At 46.9% G+C, this 19,990-nt stretch overlaps 1 protein-coding gene across 4 annotated transcripts in view; it reads left to right on the forward strand.

Moving 5' to 3' along the window:
* The window catches only part of REXO5 (RNA exonuclease 5), a 1,375,618-nt gene that overhangs the window by 946,355 nt on the left and 409,273 nt on the right, over positions 1-19,990 (forward strand). For 3 of the 4 annotated variants that reach the window (XM_069647648.1, XM_069647652.1, XM_069647650.1), the window contains one exon: positions 8,038-8,175. The exons of the other annotated variant lie outside the window; for it this stretch is intronic. In XM_069647648.1, the coding sequence (XP_069503749.1) occupies positions 8,038-8,175 (138 nt within the window). The remainder of the gene's footprint in view (positions 1-8,037; positions 8,176-19,990) is intronic. 4 annotated transcript variants of the gene reach the window in all.

The following is a 19,990-nucleotide window of genomic DNA, read 5'->3' on the forward strand; positions in this document are numbered from 1 at the left end:
GAGATGAGGACAAGGTTACCCCTCCCCCCGACGGAGGTACCTGAGCCAGACCCGACGGGGGAACCGGAGCCAGGATCTTCGGAAAGTCCACCGCATAGGAGGAGGACGCATCCTACGCCACCTCTCCCACCTCTGCGGCCTGCTCTTCCTTCCCCCCGGTCTACTACCCACAGGGATGATACAGGCACGGACACGGCTACGACAGGTACAGATTACGACGGAGGCGACGACGGGACGTGTCGCCCCCTGCTCGGGCGTCCCCGCCCGACGAGATTGGATCCTTTCATGCCATGATTTCCAGGGCATCCAGCTCTTCCAGCTCTGCCCAGAAGAGAAGAAGAAGGAAGGGTTCCTTTACCAACGGCGTGAAGCTAAAAGGAAGACGGTCCTCGCCGTACCACTTCTTGATGACATCTGGGATGAGGGGCTCGCCCTCCTCAAGAACCCGGCCACGGCGCCGGCAAAGGGGGACCGGTACGAGAAGAAGTACCGGGTCCCCGACGCTGCACCCTTGTGCCTTCGGGTGCAACCTACCCCGGATTCGGTCGTCTCGGCGGCAGCAAAGAAGAAAGCTGGCGGGGCATCGGCCTCGACATCAACTTCCCCGCCGGACGGCGAGGGCAGGAAGCTGGACACGATGGGACGACGGGTCATCTCATCCGCAGCGACGACTATCAAAGCGGCCAACGCCCTGGCTATCGTAGCCCGCTACGACAGGGAGTTGTGGTTCAAAATCGCCCCTCTGTTGGACTTCCTTCCGGACGCCAAAAGGGCTGAGGCCCTTGAAATCCTACAGGAAGGTGAGATTGCTTCGGACCACGCCATCACAGTGGCAACGGACATCGCCGACACAGGTTTCCGTCAGTTGGGCAACGGCGTTTGCCTGAGACGACGAGGATGGCTCAAGGCGACGGATTTCCGCCAGGATGTACAAACCAAGGTTTTGGACATGCCCTTCGACGGGAAAACCCTGTTTGGGAAGACGGTTGATGAGTCCCTTCAGGCCATCAAGACAGACACGCAGACTGCCCGGGCACTGGGAATGCTCCAACAACAACGGGCGTCCTTTCGGAGCTCCGGAGGCAAATAAGGTTGACAGGGAGGTCAAGGAGGCAAGGCGGCCTCCAAACAAGATTGAACCGACCGTGGGGTCGGGCCCCCGCCGAAGCACCCCGATGGGAGGCCGGCTGGCGAGGTTCGTCAGCGTGTGGGAGTCCATCTCCACCGACCGTTGGGTGCTGGACGCCCTGGCCCAAGGGCACACCCTCGAGTTTCAGAAGAAGTTCCCTCGCGTTCCTCCCGTGGCCAGGAAGGAAAATTATGTCCCTCAACTACTGTTGGAAGAAGGGCGATGCTCAAGAAGGGTGCCATCGAGCTCGTCCCAAAGAGGCTTCGGGGCTCCGGAGTTTACTCAAGGTACTTCCTCGTAAAAAAGGACAGGAGGATGGCGCCCCATCCTGGACCTGTGACGACTGAACAAGTACATCAAGGCACAGAAGTTCCGGATGGTCACCCTCCAGCACGTGCTGGGACAGCTGGAGGAGGGCGATTTCCTGTCGTCGTTGGACTTGGAGGATGCGTACTTCCACATCCCCATTCTAAAAAGACACTGAAAGTTCCTCAGGTTCGTGGTCCAAGGGCGGCACTACCAGTTCAAGGCCCTCCCGTTCGGATTGAAGTCAGCACCCAGGGTGTTCACTAAGTGCCTCGCACCGGTGGCGGCGTGGCTGTCCCTACAGGGGATCCACGTCTACCCCTACCTGGACGACTGGCTCATCCGGGCAAGGACAAGGGAGCTCGCAGTGGAGCACACTGCGAAGACCGTCCAGCTGCTCACGGACCTGGGATTCTCCATCAACTTTCCAAAATCCCACCTGGTTCCGTCGCAAGTCGCCCTGTTTCTGGGAGCCAAGCTCGACACAGTGGCACGGCTGGCCTCGCCGTCGGAGGAAAGGACCAGGGCCATTCTGGGCAAGGTGCAGCGTCCGCTGGCCACGGCCATGGCCAAGGTAAGATCTATCAAGTCCCTCCTCGGGATGATGTCCTCCTGCATTTATCTGGTGCGCCTTTGCAGGCTTCGGATGCGCCCCTTACAAGAGTTCCTCGATGCCCGCTGGGTCCAGTCGACGGGCAGCTTCGAGGACAGGATCCCTCTCAATGAGATGTTACGTCGGGCGATCCGGTGGTGGGGTACCCGCTCTCATCTGTCGGCGGGCAGGGACTTTCAGACCCCAGCTCATCAGGTGATGACAGACGCCTCCCTGGAAGGTTGGGGAGCGCACTTCACGCGAGAGGCCTTTGGCTCCCGGAGGAGAAGCCACTCCACATCAACATCTTGGAGCTCCGCGCAGTGTTCTGGGCCCTCAGAACTTTTCGTCCGTCCCTCAAGGGCAAGGTGGTGAGGATCTTCACCGACAACACCACCACGATGTTCTACATCCGGAAGCAGGGCGGAACCAGATCCCCTGCCCTATCCAAGGAAGCCCAGGATCTGTGGCATTGGGCCGTCGCCCAAGGGATGTTTCTGGTGCCTCGTCATCTGGCAGGAATAAAAAACACGATCGCTGACTCACTGAGCAGAGAGCTGCGCTCATGCCACGAGTGGGAACTACGCCAGGATCAAGTGGATCGACTCTTCCGACGATGGGGCGAACCCCAAATCGATCTCTTCGTGACGGCAACGAATTCCAAGTGCCGGAGGTTCGCCAGCAGGTTCCCCCAGCCGAGGAGCATGGGCAATGCTTTCTCGTTCCCCTGGGACGGCCTATTTCTTTATGCGTTCCCTCTTCCGGCTGAAAGGACTCTGCACTCGCTGGACGTAGCTAGAGCGCTGAAGTTCTACGTGGACCGCACGAATAGTTTTCGGAAGACATCACAGCTGTTTGTGAACTTTGGGACTGTGAATCAAGGGAAGGCTCTCTCGAAGACTTCCATTTCCAGATGGCTCTCCGGCTGCATCATGCACTGTCACCGGTTGGCAAACCGACCGCTGCCCGGCCGTCCGAGAGCCCATTCGACCAGAGCGATCGCTGCTACCACGGCGTTCCTGTCTGGTGTGCCCCTGCTGGAAATCTGCAGGGCTGCGACGTGGAGGCCGACGCACACCTTCACAAGATTCTACTGCGTCGATCGGGACTCCAGGGAGGAGTCCAGGGTTGGCCAAGCAGTGCTGCGCAACCTGTTCGCTTAAGGTGAGCCTGGTGAGGAGGTAAGAGATGCTTAATGTTGAGTTGTTGTATTGCTTAATGTTGAGCCTGTTGCCACCTCCCGTGGTTGTGCATGTGTGTACTGCTATGTATTCTCTTATTCATGAGCAGGTGAATCCATGCCAGACTCCATGCTGGAGAAGGAACAAGTTACTTACCTGTAACTGTTGTTCTCCAGCATGGGTCTGGCATGGATTCACATGCGGGCCCTCCCGACTACCCCTCTGCGGCTCTTCACTTGGTCACACTGCCACTTTACGTGCTACCAAATCTGAGGATGGCCGCCAGAGGCGGGGCTTAGGGAGAGGGCAGTCATTGGCTGGGGGCAGTATGCCCAGAGACCAGTGATTGGTTACTACTAAGAAAGACAGATCAGAAACGAAACTGATACTGATTTTTTTTCTATACTGAGGATTCCCGGCCTGACGACGGGGAATATTCATGAGCATGTGAATCCATGCCAGACCCATGCTGGAGAACAACAGTTACAGGTAAGTAACTTGTTCCTTGCTTGTTTTGTCCTTCTCCTCCTCCCTCCCCCTTTATCCCTCCTCCTACCCCTCCCCTCCTCTTGTTAAATTCAGGACACTACCTCAATTGCCGTTAGGCATAGTAATTGTAGCCGCCTGTCTTTCTCATACACCTTCTCTCTTCTTCTCCCCATCCTTCCCCTCCTCTTGTTAAATTCCGGCACTACATCAGTTGCCGTCAGGCATAGGATTGTAGCCGCCTGTCTTTCACATCCACCTGCCCTCTCCTCCTCCCCATCCCTCCCCTCCTCTTGTTAAATTCTGGCACTACCTCAATTGTCGTTAGGCATAGTAATTGTAGCAGCCTGTCTTTCTCATCCTCTCCTCCCCCCACCCCTCCCCCTTCTTTTCAAATTCCAACACTAGCTCAATTACCATTAGGCATAGTAATTGTAGCTGCCTGTCTTTCTCATCCCCTTCCCTTTCTCATCCCCTTCCCTCTCCTCCTACCCTCCCTATTTAATGTTCATTAGCACTTACTCGATCACCTGTCTCTTTACCTCTGTGATAGCAGCTTGTTTGTCTCTCCCCCCCTTCCCTACTTGTCTTCTTCTCCCACTTCCCCCTACAGCACTTTTCTGAATCGTCGTCCGATCTAGTATGTTAGTTGCTTGTGTTGTTCCTCTCCTTCTCCCTCACTCCACCCCCCACCCCTCCTCTTGTTAATTTTCCGGCACTACTTCAATTGTCGTCAGGCATAATAATGGAACTGTTAGAAATGGCGACAGGCTGATTAAGATAGTTATTTTTCACATTATGAGTTGATTCAAAGACTTGTAAGAATGTAACTGTATTTTCCCATGTTCCCTCCCTCCTTGAAGCACTTTGAAACACATTGTATATAGGCGCTATACAAATAAACAATCAATTCAATCATATTGAGGGAAATGTGTTGCAGCCTGCATTGGTGCTTGAACACTGTGATTAAAATTAGCCGAAATTAAGGTCAGAGATCTGAGAACATAAGTTGGACATGGCCAAGATAAGCCAACCATTAGTCCTGGAAGCCACAAAAACCTGACCCATAAAGTCCAGATCATGAATCAATTCATCAGCACCTTACTTGTCATTTGAAAATTGCTCTGAAACCCCCTGGTGTGTTTAGGGCCATCCCACATGCACAGTTACCATGAAGAAAGGACATCACTCTGTTAGCAACAAAGAATAAACAGGAAATGTCAGCATGCTGTAAGAGGCCAGGGATATTCACTGCCAGGGTTATTGAACATGCAGAACCACCTCAGACAATTGAGATTGGAACATGGATGGCCCCCGCAGATATGGGTGTGTTGAGGAAAGAGCAGCTGGATATCTGCCACACCAACTAACTGAGGGCAATATGTGGAAGCAAGCATGGTGCAAGCTGTGGCAAACAAGAGCGTGTTGATGGATTGAGGAATTGAGTCTGAAAGTATCAGCAAGTAGAGGCTGACACATTGTTCTCCCAGGCTTTAATAGTGGCACCCGTGTGTTCCAGCCACGTACCAACCCTGCAGAATAATGGATGGGATCACCTCCTGCGCCATGCTACCAGTCCAGGTGGTCTAATTCTTTAGCTCGCGACTAAAGTGAAGCTTGAGAACTTGGTGCCTTCTTTTCTGTGCTGCTTCAGCTGCTGCCTGCCAAATTCCTCTCCCACATGGCTGGATACAAGTTCAACAAGCATCACTAAAACCACTAGTTTTGCTAGAGGCATTGTTATCACGCCTCCAGCCAGTCACACCATTAGACAGAAATTGCAATCAAATGGCCAGTAAGTGCAATCATTTGTCAGGTACTGAAGTTTTATGCTCTGGTGCTCCTATGCTAGGTATTGCTATGATATTCAAGGTAATGCATTCTCACCATTTCAAGGTTTGGATATAAAAAGCCAAAGGTCGCACACCATTGCCAAGTATTTCTATCAAAACCTAGTGCACCATTGTGATCCAATTCACAGGTACTGAAACGATTGTCAAGGATATGTGCACAATTCTACTATTCTCAGTTATCATTGCAGCGCCAGAATTATTTATGTCAACTTAGCTACGAACAGCCAGGATCATCTATGTACAGTTATCATAGCACTGACAGATTATGCCGAAATAGGATATCAATACTGTGTTCGATTTTGCCCACTTACCTTAGTAAGCCCATATACTATTATGCTCATTTACAACAACATTCCCAGATTTCATTATGCACAGTTACGTCTGTAGGGTCACATTTTGATATTCATGACTATACAGTAAAGTCAGTCATCATTGTGCCCAGAAAGCACAGTAATCACAAATTCCAATATGCCCAGTTGCCACTTGAAGGTGTGTGTGTGGGGGTGTGTGCGCGCGCGCTGTTGTGGCGTGCAAACACGATAGTGCTCGGAGCATTGTTGGTGCCTCTCTCTGTGAGGATGCAGTGCTGTGCTGGAGGAAGCATGTTTCCTTGTGTAGAGATGCTGTGACTGCACTTTGTTAGAATAAGTAAAAAATAATGATCTAGAAAAAAAATCACTTCATGTCAGATGCTTGAAGATAGAGGAGCCCCCATGGGGTAAGTCTCCATTCCAGCATGACCCCTCTATTTGCTAAGGCCAAATACCGAAAGGCAATATATCCCTCCTCCTACCATCTGCTGTATATCTACACTCTTGCCAGTAGTTTTAACAAACTTAATGCGACACATGTGAGCCAAAACTAAAATCGTATGACCATACACTTTAAGTGGTCTTTAAATTTCTTCATCTGGGAAAAAATTGAATTCTTTTGGATGGCGCTTGGGCTTTTACAGATTCTTTTTTTAAGGATTATGTGGAAATCATTTGTGGCCGTAGCCATCAAAGGCAGAACTAGCCCTGGCGCTGTGATGGTTCCCCGTACTACATGGAGTCTGGGGGCCTGTGTACAGTGACACACGTTGAAGCGAAGGGTCTTAAAAGGCCCGTCTCTGCCCGTGCCAGGTGCTGGTGATTGACAGTTGGAAGCACAGGCGGAGGCCATTGCTGGCGTTCATGCAACACAGGGCTGGCGGTGAGCTATGGGTTTTAAAACACGCCGGCAGATTGCTGCTCGAACACTGACAGTCTGCTTCCTCTGGGTTGTTTTCTTCCAGCTCGGGAGCAGCGGTGAACATTGCGACATGCGGCGCATGGTCGGGCTGATTCTGCGCTGCACATCATGTGCCCGGGATGCCCCACAGGCATAAGTCATTGAACATTGCAATGAAATAACTGCAAATGTGTACAATTTAAATCATGTGTGAACATAACACATGGCTTTTCAAGTCGGGAAGGCACTATCTGGAAATTTGAATCCTGTTGCTTGCATTGTTGGTCTTTGCGCTCATATTTAATTGCCTTCATTTTATGTTATTTTATCTCTACCATCTGTGCTTACCATCTCATGAGTCCTGTTATGCTTATGTTGCTTGAGCTCCGAAAACCATGCTTCATTGTATGTTTGTTTGGTCAAGAGGCTCACCATAATTTGATTAGAGTTTATGTTGGAGCTTAGCACTCCTCATGTACTATCAGGCATGACTGCAGGTCAGGGGGTGAAATGTGATGTGTTACTATAAATACTGCAGGGGGGAAACAGGTTGTAGCTTATACAGGATTGGTGGCTCAGGAAGTGTGCAGGCGAGTGTGTGGGTAGTCACAATTAAGAGTGAATACAGAGTGTACAGAGATTATTTCCCTAAACTCCCCCTTTCCATCCAATTATGTTACCCTAACCATCTTTCTGGTTTCCCTATACCACCCCACCTCCCAATCCACAACCTCTCCCTAATTCCCTAATCCCCCCACCCCCAGTGGCTGTCTCTTGGTCACCTGTAATTCTGAAATCAGGAACCCGTGCCAACCAAGGTGGGAGGGATCATCTCATTTGGCTTCTGTGGTTCGGGAGGGGGTGTCGATACCTCTCCTTGGGTTGTGACACTTTCCTCCAATACTGCCTAAAAGAACTGGGGTTCCCGGCTTTTCATGAGCTACAGTCTATACGCACCCTTCTACAGTAGTAGTAAGTGCCGGGCATTAGAATAATTGATTTGTAAGAGAACCTGGAATTAAACCAGTGCTGGGCTCAGTGCTTGGGTTTGGAAATTGCATGTTTTTTCAACTTGTGTGGGCTTTACCTTTCAAAGACATTTTGCAAACCATACGCATTACTTTATTCTGACCATTGGGCTGAGTCAGTTCTTAGAGGGGCATGGCCACGGCCTAGTACAGAATTCTCTGTTTTCATTCCAGTTAATTTCAAAATACTTGTCAGCCTCTACTTTGCAGTTGCCTACAAATTGTTTTTCATTTCATTTCTTTCCTATAGATGAGATCTCAGCTTGCTGAGATGTTGACGGTCTATGCAGGTCCCTTTAACTTTGTTTTCTCTATGCGAACTGTGAAGGAAGAATTTGAATCGTGTGGCCCTATTCGCTCGATCAGCGTGGTCATGGGAACACAGCAGGTAAACCGCATATACGGAGAAATCGGCAAATATGAACATGGATTGTAGACATATGGACTGTCAGAGTGTGCTGAGTGAAATGCAACACGAGACGAGCTTAGTTGTGGAATCCAATTAGTTTAATATCATTCAAGCAGTGATGTAGTGCAGAAAAGGAAAGGCCAGTGTATGGAAGTAACTAAGTGTAGGATGGGTATCGATAAAGCAAGAAACAAAATAACTCAAATTAGCTTAATGCAGCCGGGACCTCATCTTGTGGTACTAAAGTGTACTTTGGTTAGTATAGTCTCTTAAAGAAAGTCAAATTGTAGTATAGTGTCTATCACAAAGTTCCAGTGATTGTCATTTTACTGGTCTTGTCTGGATGATGACCGTGGACCTTGTCTTCAGGTTGGGGGTTTCCCAGGGGTCCTGCACCTTTGTTGTTAGAGTACGTTAGTCTAGTTCTCCATAGACTGCAATTCTTGGGCTGGTGGAACGCCTAAAGAACTCTTCTAGGAGGTCCCAGAGGACGGCTCAGAGAGGCCCCTATCCATTGGTTTCCTCCCTGCACTGGTGCTCTGGTCCATGGGGCACACCTTTGCAATCCCTAACTGCAATCTTATCTCTGACCTTCAGTGAGATTGCAAAGGTTTGTACCTCCTCTAACCAGTTGTAGGGTGCTCTGCCAGAACTTTCTAAAGCTTCCTGCCCACCTCCTCGGGTCTCATAGATTTATTCAGCCCTCAAGTTATTCTCTTTTGGTAAGGGCCTTCTGCTTGTCCCCCTCACTGCGCTACAGTCTTGTGGCGGGCTCTCCCCCAACGTCCCATAGCTTTCTCACTTTATCTTGCTAGCTCCCTTCCAACCTCAGTTATTCTCTGATGCCCCTTCTCTCTGACTTAAAGAGCTAATGGATCCTGGGTTGTGTAACCGAGGAGGTTGGAAGGACCCTATGTGCATATAATCACATTCAGTTCGTTCTCTTCTATGTACAATTGAAAAACATTTAGCATAAGGTTTTAGTACTCAATTTGTTCTTTTCTTGAATAAATTGTTCAGGTCATTGACGCAAAGTACATGAAAAGGTGTTTATTTCAAAGACAGTCAATCGTGAACAATGCATTTCGGTCTGTGGGCCATCTTCAGGAACCACATTCTGTCTGTTTTGACATATTCTGTGTGAGTTTAAAACATTTCTTCATACATTTTCGGTAAGCTCCTGCTTGCTTTCCAAGGATTTATTTTCCAATCCTTTCTCTTTCAAGTCTGTGTTATCTTGTGCTGCTCATGTTGCCTCATGTTGCTTATCCAAAGGTCCAAAGTACTTGTGTGAGCTGTCTGACACCAGAGGATCGCTCACCCAGTCTTCTCCTTCTATTTGATTTAACATTCTTTATCCATCCTCCTGATAAAACTCCTCCATCCTCTGCCCGACTCTTACTTTTTCTCTGATGGTTTGACTCCTTCACTCTTCACCAACTTTTCTTCCCCTGGTGTTGACTAACTTTTCCTCCAACACCTTTGCTCCCCAACAACTCTCCTCGTGGTAACTCTCGTCTCCAGCCTTCTTTACACCCCTACACCTTTGTCAAATCTCCTTCTTTTTGATGACACTTGTCTCCTATTCCAACATCCTCCACTCCTAACATCTTTCCTCTTTCGGATGTCACCTCTCTTCTGCTCAAACCTCCTTCAGAATCTATCCCAACCTTCAGCTCTTTCCTCCTGCCCTCTGCGTACTACTCGCTTTTTCCGTTCTCCACCAAAATCCTTCCTCCAACTCCCACTAGAACTCCCAACACCACCAAACTGAGCTGGCTGCATTTTTATAGTAGGGTCCCTCCGCCCCTGGTACTGTGGCTATTGGCATTGTGGACACCCGTAGACACCTGTGCACTGAAGGCTATGAGTGGGTGTGATATGGCACTGGCTCGATGTTCATGTGACAGTAAATCTCTTTGTAAGCAGGATTCGCTACAATTAATCCTCCTTCATCATAGTGCAAGTCTGTAATCCCTGCAGCACAGAGAGAAGTTATGAGTTTATTTATGTGTTTATGTCAGGGACTCGAGGGCAGAGACGTGCCCACAAATCTGAGGGGAGAAACGTGCACAAGAGACGGGAGTGTAAGGAACCCTGCAGACAAGAACGGAGAGGCAATAACTACAGACAGGCAGCAAAGGCAGTGAACAGAAAGGGGCAGGTAGTTCAAGTAAGACAAACGCGTTAGGTTCACAATTGTGGTGTACACAGAATGGGGGAAGAGTTTCCCACGGGGTCAGAGGAAAATCTAGCCTTCTTAGCTGGTTACTATTACAGGGCCAAACTCGGAATGCTCATGGAAAGGAGCAGCAGGAATGTGTGTCTGCGTCTGGACCCTGAGGCACAAATAAGGAAAATGTACACACAAGATCAAAGCCTGTATGGGTCCAGCAGGAACTATACGGTGACTGCCTCCTGAAACTGGAACCAGCGCACTATTAACAATATGGCGCAAGGTACAATACTGAAACTCAGCAAAGTAAAGGGGCAGAGATTGCCTGCCGGGGAACCCAAATTAATTACACAAGCACAAGTGTGGGAAAGAACAGTAACAGAAATATCCAGGTAAAGAATAGGAAGTCAAAGGGAGCAAGTTTCAGGACAGAGAACTGGAAGAAGGATGAAAAGCAAGAAGAAAAGAATCGAGTGCAAGGGTACATGAGACTGGAACTGCAGAGTAGAAACTACGGGGCAGAATCCAGGACCACGGACTGAACTATAGACCAGGAACAAGAAAACTCAGGACCGAAACTCTGAACTAGGATAACAAGGACTGAACTGTAGACTGGTAACAAGAAACTGTTAGTATGGACTGGGATAACAAGGGCAGCACTGCAGACAAATAAGTTAACTCATGAATAGAATCTAGGAAGCTAAAGCGAGGTAACACAGACTATGGGCATATAACAAGGAACTGCAGGCAGGGAACCAGATAATTGGTGGTAGAGAGCAAGGAGCTGCAGACAGGGAACAGTGGGCAGCAAGCAGGGAAGCAGAGCTGCAGTGCAGGAAACACATAGGTGCAGGGCAGAAGGCAGAGGAATGCAGGCAGAGTAGCAGGGCTGAAAGGCAGAGAGCACAGTGCACTGGAACATGAGCAGGTTCTGGAAGCAACAGGACACAGCAGAAATCCAAGCATCAAAGTGCAAGGGACTGGGCATGAACTCAATTCAAGAGCCCTGCGCTCCTGCAGCCAGCTGCTTAAATACTGACCTGACCTGTGCTGAAGCAGGCTCATTAACAGCACCTGAAGCACCACACCTGAAGGTAGTCTGCCTGCTCTCTCTATGGTCCTGGGAAAGTGAAAGCAGCACTAATCTCTAAGACTTATGGGGATTGTAGTTCTAGGACTGCTGCAAAGGAATAGCCGGGCAATGAGAACTGCCACAAGGTGCTTTATGGGATGTGTTGTTTGTGAAATAAAGAAATGTGACACATCTAGCACGGTCGTCACTACTTCACAGGGGGAAATCTCCCTTCATGTTGCCAGGGAAAGGCAGAAGCTACCTGACTCTGACCCTGGGGCTGGCTATCTGCGGGAGGACCATATAAGGGAAGACAGCCCTTGAGGAGACAAAGCACACTTGCTAGGTCAAGACAGGCATGTCCCTGTTTTGTTAGCCTCTGCTAATACCCACTTGCACCCCATATGCATGTATGGCTTACTGCAGTGTGGGTGTAGAACCTCCAGTCATGATCAACCACCAACCGTATTTTCATTCCCCATTGCTCGATAACACTGAGACGAGGAAGAGGGCTGGAGTAATGAAGATCACTAGAACTGGAAAGCCAACACTGTGTTCTAGTTGTTGGAAAAGGTTAGCATATGCCAGGACATTTAAACAAACCATACCTGGAGAAAAGGAGAGACTCACTTCTCCCGACGTTGGTCGAGACACTGAAGGAGTGCAGGCTGCAGTGCACAGCAGACAGGCTGCTGGAAGTGCAGTCCAGGGTAAGTCTGGAAGCACAAGGTTCACCACGCGTGTGCCAAGGACAGCCAGAGCTCAGGTGAAGAGGGAAGCAAAGCTGGAACCGTAGAGTAGACAGGAGGCTCTCCCAGCCGGCAGGCATGCAGCAGTGAGAACAGTGAGACGCAAAGGACGTGGAAGCTGGTGATGGAGCCCGGTGAGCCCAGAGAGTGAGGTTGGGCCGCCGGGGCGCTTCATGGCAGATGCTGCGTACTGTTGATGAACCTGCTAAGCCCAAACAAGGGAGTTGGGACAATGGGCGATTGAGCAGAGAGACTAAGACAAATTAAAAGTGGTCGCTGATCCAATATATGAAAAGTATCATTAAAGAATCTTGGAACTATATAAAAGAGAAAGTGATTACTGATGAAGTATTGAACCAATTAAGAAACCCCTGGCAGGAGAGTAAACCGGGCATACGACAAGTCTGGGAAGCGCACCCAATCACGATTTTTGAAGATGTGAAAAGGGGGAAAACAGCCCCCCGAATGGGTGGAATCTTGAGGAAGGAAGTTTCCCTCCCCTTTTTGTTGTGAAACCTGTTAACTGTGGAGAAGGTAAGGGGAAGAAGCATAACTCCTAAACTGTGAATTGTGGAACTGTGAAATATGTGAACTGTGGAAAAGCTAAGAAAGCTCAGGGGCAGAGATACACGCCTTGAGCCAGTGAATTGTGGACTGTGAAAACCTCAAAGGGAAGGCGGAAGGATACCTCAGGGGCAATGCGTTTTGTCTTGGAAGCAAGACAACGCAGCGCAACACAGTTTTGTATCCCGATCCCGCGCTTAAAAACCACTCACTGGTTTTAAGTGCGTTATAAATGCACAATAAAATAAATAAAAACCCATTTAGATAGTGGAGATGTATAAGCCAAAAGGAGGTCAAGAGAGAGAATGTATATCTTGAGTTGATGAACCGTGTAAACCAGCGGAAACTTAAGGGGAGAGTCATCCCCCTTGAGATTGTGGAGTATGTTAATGTGAAAGTGAAGGACATTGAAAAGCCAGAGAAATCCAGGGGAAGGGAAGACTCTTTTTCTGGTAGAACTTTGTTGATTTCTTTTACCCTTCAGAACTTTGTTGGATCTTTGGAAAGAAGCTCAAGGTGAGCAGCTAAAAGAGATCACCCATTCACGTTATATTAAGTTTAGTGGGTGAGGGCTAGGTTAGGATTTTGGACACAGGACAAGAGAACCTTTTTGTTTTGAACATTCTGACACAGACGTTCCTTAGTTTTGTTGAGGTAGGGAGACCCCTCCTAGAGTTAGGGATAGTTAGGATTTCCTCAAACCTCTTTTATATTATCAATTAAAGTCTTTAACAAACACCAGAAATGCCACTGTGTCCGAGTCCTACTCTTGATCCCTTATAAAAAGGAAGTACCAAAGTCTTGCAAATGGCAAGTAAAGACAAAAAATATTAATAGGAATTGTGCTGGTAGGATTAGGGTGATGTCTGAGTCCCAAATTGTCCACAATGGGTACCAATTGTTACTCCATTGGCACAGGTGTGACAGTTTGCGAGTTCAGCTGGAATCCGTTTCGCATTGTTCAGAGACAACTTTTTCCACTGCAGGGCTACCGCGAACCACGCAAATATGCTTCACAATGGAAACTCATTTCCCCGGCAACCACTATTCAGGAGAACACGTATTTCTTCCCGCATCAGGGATTTAGAAGTGCTTTAACTTTGTTTTATTTTCTCTTAAGGGAGAGGCTTCCCTTCCAACATTGGAGTTCTGCATCTGGCTATATATCTTGAAGTGATCTCTGAAAGCATCCTCATAATGGGTAGAGTCAGCCCAAATCTATGGAAAACTTTGTGAGAAGTTGCAGAAATAAATATCATACTTCTGCAGAGTTTGAAATTCCATAGTTAGAGTGGGAAACTGCTGAAACTGTCCAAATGTTTTAAAATCTGCAGGTGATTTCCAAAGTCTTCTGACAATTTTAAAAGATTGTGCTCATAAATTCTTTTTATTTTCTAAAGAAGAATCTGCCCTGCATATATGGACCATCTGTACTTATAGGACAGAGTTTAAGGGTCATGGGCAGCCTTCTGTCCCCCCTCTTGTTTAGCAGTAAATGTAAGGGTGGTGAGGGAAGTATTAGGTCCCATGGGAATTCCAAACTGCAGATGCCATGGCATTTGTATAACCAGCATTTGCAAAGGGAGTTAGCCTGTTTTCAAATATTTAGATGGTTCTATTGTTTTGTAAATCTCCCACACAGCATAAAGTCCTCTGCAGCCTTGTTGATGTTTACATTTCTTTGACCAGCTTTTATCATGCATGCTTTAGTAATCAGCCATGTCAAATTGCTTTCTCCTGTAGCCCTGCTTGGATTAGACACTGCTGTTTCTTTCAGTAAATCATGCTATATTTTCACATAGGATGGATTACAAATGTTTGAGTGGAGACATGGGTGAATGGATCGTTTTGCAGATAAATATCATTGCCATAACCTAGACATTTTTCACAAATACTGCATCTATATCCAATTCATTTTACTTTGGAAAGTTGGTTCAGTACAATACATTGACAAGAAATATCACAAGATACTTTGACAACAGCAATGCACACCACATCTACTCCAGCCTTCCAGCAGAAACATTCACACAGGGTACATGTAATATCCCCATAACATAATGCTGGGATTCATTCACTATAATTGATTGCAACATGCTGCAGATTAAAGTTGGCATGAGCAAGGGAAATTCACACTGAACAGAAATATTACACCCCACTAACTAGCCACCAGTAACACAAGAACGGGGCCTCCTTCTAAGCGCCAAGATGAATGAGTGTTTGAAGATCAAGTGGAAAGGAGCATCCCACGGGCCTAGTCGCCCAGGAAAGTTGTGAATGTGGAAGTTGAGAATATATTTAAATGTTCTCCCGCTCAGGTAAATCTTCCCACTTCAATTAGTGGATTAGATGATTTACACTCGGTCTCCTCCACCCCCAATGTGTCCCCTGGTCATTCATTAACTAATCCTAAAGAAGAAACCCTGTATACAGGTTAAGAAAACAAAGAACAAGCCCTCAAAGAACTCCAACAAGCAGTCCTCAAGGAAGTATGTGCATTCCTTCTTAAAGAAACCCTCAGTGAAAGTGATCTTGGAGAAAGTAGCAGAGGTAATCCCCATGCTGGGGGCTAACGTGATTAAAGCCGTGGGATCTGAGCCATTGCCTATTGACTGACTGACTTCATCAGTCTTTATCGGAGTGGTCAGGCATTAATATATATACGCTTTAAGATGATTTTGGACTCCATCCTTAATTAAATTGTATCTGTGCGAGTGCTTGGCTTTGACATATCACCCTTTCATGAATGAATTCCCAATTCCATGGGTGAGACTCAGTTTTCCTTTGCCAAGTGAGATTGTTGTTTCATTGGATCCTGGAAAGGGGCCTGCAAGGGAATTCCAATTTGTAAAATCTGGGCCGAACAACATGGAGCAGATGATGGATTGGTCATGGCTCGCAAGCTCTCTATCGAGACCGAGCTCCAAACCTCCATTGCCCTTCCCCTAAGACAGACTGCCTTGCTTGGAGCTTGACTCTCCTCTTGTGGAACACTCATGGGCACATTCACCTTTTTATCTAATCAGTCTGTGGGACTTTGTCTTAAAACTAAAAAATGTATTTGTTTACAGGAAACGTGGATTCTTAAGGAGCCCTCCTTTGATGGATTTGTGAGCAGCTTTCAACCCGCTAAGCGGGGTACTCATGGTTGCACTTTTGGCGGCCTGTTAACCCTGGTAAAATCTTGCAGGGAAATGTCTTTAATTCCATTGATGCTTGCTCGGGAGTCCTCGTCTTTCATGTTAGGCTAACCGCTTCGCATTTAGCTGACATAATAATAGTGAATGTATACTGGAATATAGGAGTGTGTAACTCGACTGATTTTATTGACCAAGTAACTTTCAACATTAAAGGATAGTTCCGGGACTTTTTTTTATTGTCCCTACGGTTCGGCCATGTGTTTTTAAGCATAAATCGGTAGATCGTAGAAAACTTTCCTATGGACCTTACCCGACTTTTCGTCCATTAACGCACTCGAAATCAGCCGCCATTTTCTGATAATCCTATCATTTCCCCCCATCGACCTGGCTCACCTGCTTTTGCGGCACTAAATCAAATCCCCCGCCCCTGAAACAGACTTTATCAAAACATTCATATTCCCCGCCTCTATCCGTGACGTGACTGTGCTGCGTAGGCAAACGCGCCCAGGCGTCTTCTACGCGACTCCACACAGAACCCGGAAATCAACACAGATCAGCTCACAACACAGCGCGCCACAATTGGGAATATGAAACTGTACTTTTAAATCAAACCGCAAGATTGTAAATTTGGTAAAGTACATTTATTTGACATCAAATGTTTAGAGAATATTCAGCGATTTTCATTTTTATTTGCTCACGTTCCAAAAAGTTCGTTTTGAGGCACGCAATGTTCCTTTGCTGTACACAGGGTCTTAGATCATCTCACAATACAGCGCCACAATTCGGAATATGAAACTGTGGTTTAAAAGCAAACGGCAAGATTGTACATTTGGCAAAGTACATTTATTAGACATCAAATGTTTAGAGAATATTCAGCGATTTGCATTTTTCTTTGCTCTCGATCCAAAATAGTTCGTCTTGAGGCAAGTGATGTTCGTGTATAGTACACAGGGTGTTGGTTTACGATAAAATAAGCTCTTCGGTCGCACTGATAATCGCATGGCTGTTCCAACAACGAGGCACTAGGCCACCGCAATGGTCTGTATGTTGCATCTAGCCGTTAGTACCGCGTAAGGGCATACTTGTACTTGGCGATCGTCCCATAAAATGGTCAGGGTGGTAACGTTGTTCACGCGGAGAAGCAACTGGCGGTTGAAAAAGCCATCCGCCGGTGTCTGGTACTCGTGACACATACAATAATGAAGGATGTACCTGTTTTAAAAACATAAAAAATGAAATTAGTCTCACCATCAGATCTTTATTAAAATTATTCATTTTATATATTAGGTCGGGAAATTATTTCATAGCTAGGACAGTGCAACTGGGTATTATACGTCAAGGGGGGGCTGTAGGATACTGAGACAGTCCCCCAGTGCAGGGGTTGACAGGGAGGCAGTGCAGGTGGAGAGTGGAAGGGCCCAGGACCGAGGTCGCAGACAGTGGACCAGTTGTAGCAGGGGAGAGGGAGAGAGAAAGCAGAAGCAAAGAAGAAGGTTTTGAGGTGCTTCCGTAAAAGGAGATGGTTCTCCTCAAGATGCGCGGTACAAAACAATATGCCACATAGAACGAACAAGTACAACTTAACCCGTCTTTAAAGCTACTGTATAGTAATTAAATTGCGGTATAAACTCATCTAAAGAGTTACTTACATTATATTTGCATTTTCCATTGTGTCTGTGCGTAGGGCAGCCCCGAAATACCACTCCTTCTATGCCGACGTTATTTCTTCTAATGAACGAACATTAAATGGCTTTCGTTTCTGAAATTATATTCATTATCGTTTCTTACGTTATTGCCCCACACCCCCAAAAAGAAGTCTTTCGGGATGGTCCCGGCCTGTCAAGGTCAAATAACAATAGAACCTTATACTGAGTCGTGGGCCATTCCGGCACCCGAGAAAAAATCAAAGCAGCTGACCTTCACTTTGAACGAGCACACATTTCTAGTTAGCTACATTCAGTGTAAGGCCATCTCACAGGACTCACAGAGCAATCACTTTTATTTACACAATACATAGCTACACATATTCAATGGGCCTGCGACATGAGGAGACTCGAGAGAACAGACAATCAAATTACAATCATTTAAACCGTGATGTGTATTTCTCAATGAGCTCTTCTTTAGGTGGACATGGAACAGAGGCAATGTTGGGTGGCAATGCAGTTGTCCCCTGCACAGGTTCGTTCACAACTCCATGTATGTGCCTATCTAGGACATCAACAATAAGTCTCTCAATAAAGTCATATTGCATATCCTCAAACACTGGTTTGATAACCCATTGTTTACTTCTTTTAGTGAAGGCCTTATTGTAGCGAAGCGTCCCTAAAGTTCCGGTCGTCCTACTTTGTTGACGGCCAACATTATGGTTATGTGCCAAGACCGCTAGAAGAGTCCGATTTATCATGCCCTCCATGCCAAAATGCAATCGTTTTGGCCTGTACTTTAGGCACATATTGTGGAACACCTCCAAATCTCCTGTGTGGCAGAATTCCGTGAGTCCCCTCAATCTCTTGTTATAGTTTTATCAAATACAATCTTTTCAATGGCTTTGTGAGTGGGTGATGAAGGAATCAACCACTTCTTCTTCCGTGCCTCCTCTGTGGACAAATGGCCATGTTCACAATTGTGGAAATGTTGGTTTGTGGTCCAGCGGTGAACGTTGCTACAGTGTAGCATTACTCACCGCCATTTTTCCAGTAGAATTTCCAACGACCCTCCACATGTTTTTTGAGCTCCACCAAAGAGGGTTGCTGATTGACTTGGACCACTGTGAAATACCTTGCATATCTTTTTTTTTACCTGCAGCCGACATTTTTTTATTGATTGTTTTTGCAAGATGCCAAACGTCAAATTGGTGATTTACATTTTTGTACTCTTCTCTCATTGTCTTGGCAATTGAAACGTGTCTGTCCGTGGCTATCAGGTCGATCACCATTCCCCGCAATTGTAGTTCTTGCAATGATGCTACAAAGCCAACTTTCTCCATGGCCACTGAGGATGTACTTTGTGACACCTGCACGACCACCGAACTCACAATTTTCTTACTTTCCATGTCCTGAAAGTGGTAGGTGCAGTACTTGGCTGAAAATCCTGGGCTGTCGCACTGTCCATCACCGGCTAGCCTGAACCGTTTGCCCGCGAATGTACTATCAATAGACATTTTTTCCATTCTCCAAGCTTCGCTAATGGCTGGAAATAGATAATCGGTTTGGTATTTGTAGAACTGAGTTTTCGCAATGAAATGGATTCCCACAAACTGAAAGAAAGACTCTAACTTTTTAAAACTTGAACCACTAAAAAGTGCAGCCGCTGCACAAAGTAGATTGCCTGCTGGCAGTTGCCCCAGCATGGGTTGTGCAGACCATGAGAAAGGATGATATTTTGTACAGGTGGCATGTATTTTAAGGTTAGTGCCTCGAATTGCACGAGTCACATTAATCAATGGCTCCCCACATACTTCCCCACCAACCGAATGCCCACATTTCATCCTAATAATAATATCAATCAAACAACTATCGAATACAATGAATTTGGCCTCTTTCCTTATACTGTCACTCTGCATCCCAGCTGGTTCGGCCTGTAACGTTGAGGACCTGTCACTCACATGAAAGGTAGAATCTCTGATATCGTCTTCCGCTATGTTCAGTGATATTGATGGTGTTTCATTGTCGTCCACTTCATTCTCTTCCATTGCAACATCTGTTCCTTCTCTGGCGATGGGTGAATAAAACAATTTCTTCAACTTTCTCGCGGTCTTAGTTTTTGCGGGTGTGGATTCTGTAAATTGATCTCCGACTGCATCCGAACTACCAGGAGGACATTCACTATCAATGGCTGGTGGTGGTATAGCTCCGTTGTCAATCACTTCATATTCTTCCCATTGGCACGATGCATCTCCAGTCTCAAGTCCCTGCCAAAAGGTTTGACAAGCAACATCTCTCGTTCGCTTCACTGTCTGTGTAGATCTAGTTCGTACACCCACTCGCAACTAGAGGACAGATTGGAAAAGGGATGTTCAGTTTAAACACAACTTACAGTATTGAACTATTAACAGTGAAAAACAACATAATATAGTGACCAGGACACTAACCTTCTT

The sequence above is a fragment of the Ambystoma mexicanum genome, chromosome 2q, assembly GCF_040938575.1.
Source record: "Ambystoma mexicanum isolate Mex_15411 chromosome 2q, UKY_AmexF1_1, whole genome shotgun sequence".
NCBI lineage: Eukaryota > Metazoa > Chordata > Amphibia > Caudata > Ambystomatidae > Ambystoma > Ambystoma mexicanum.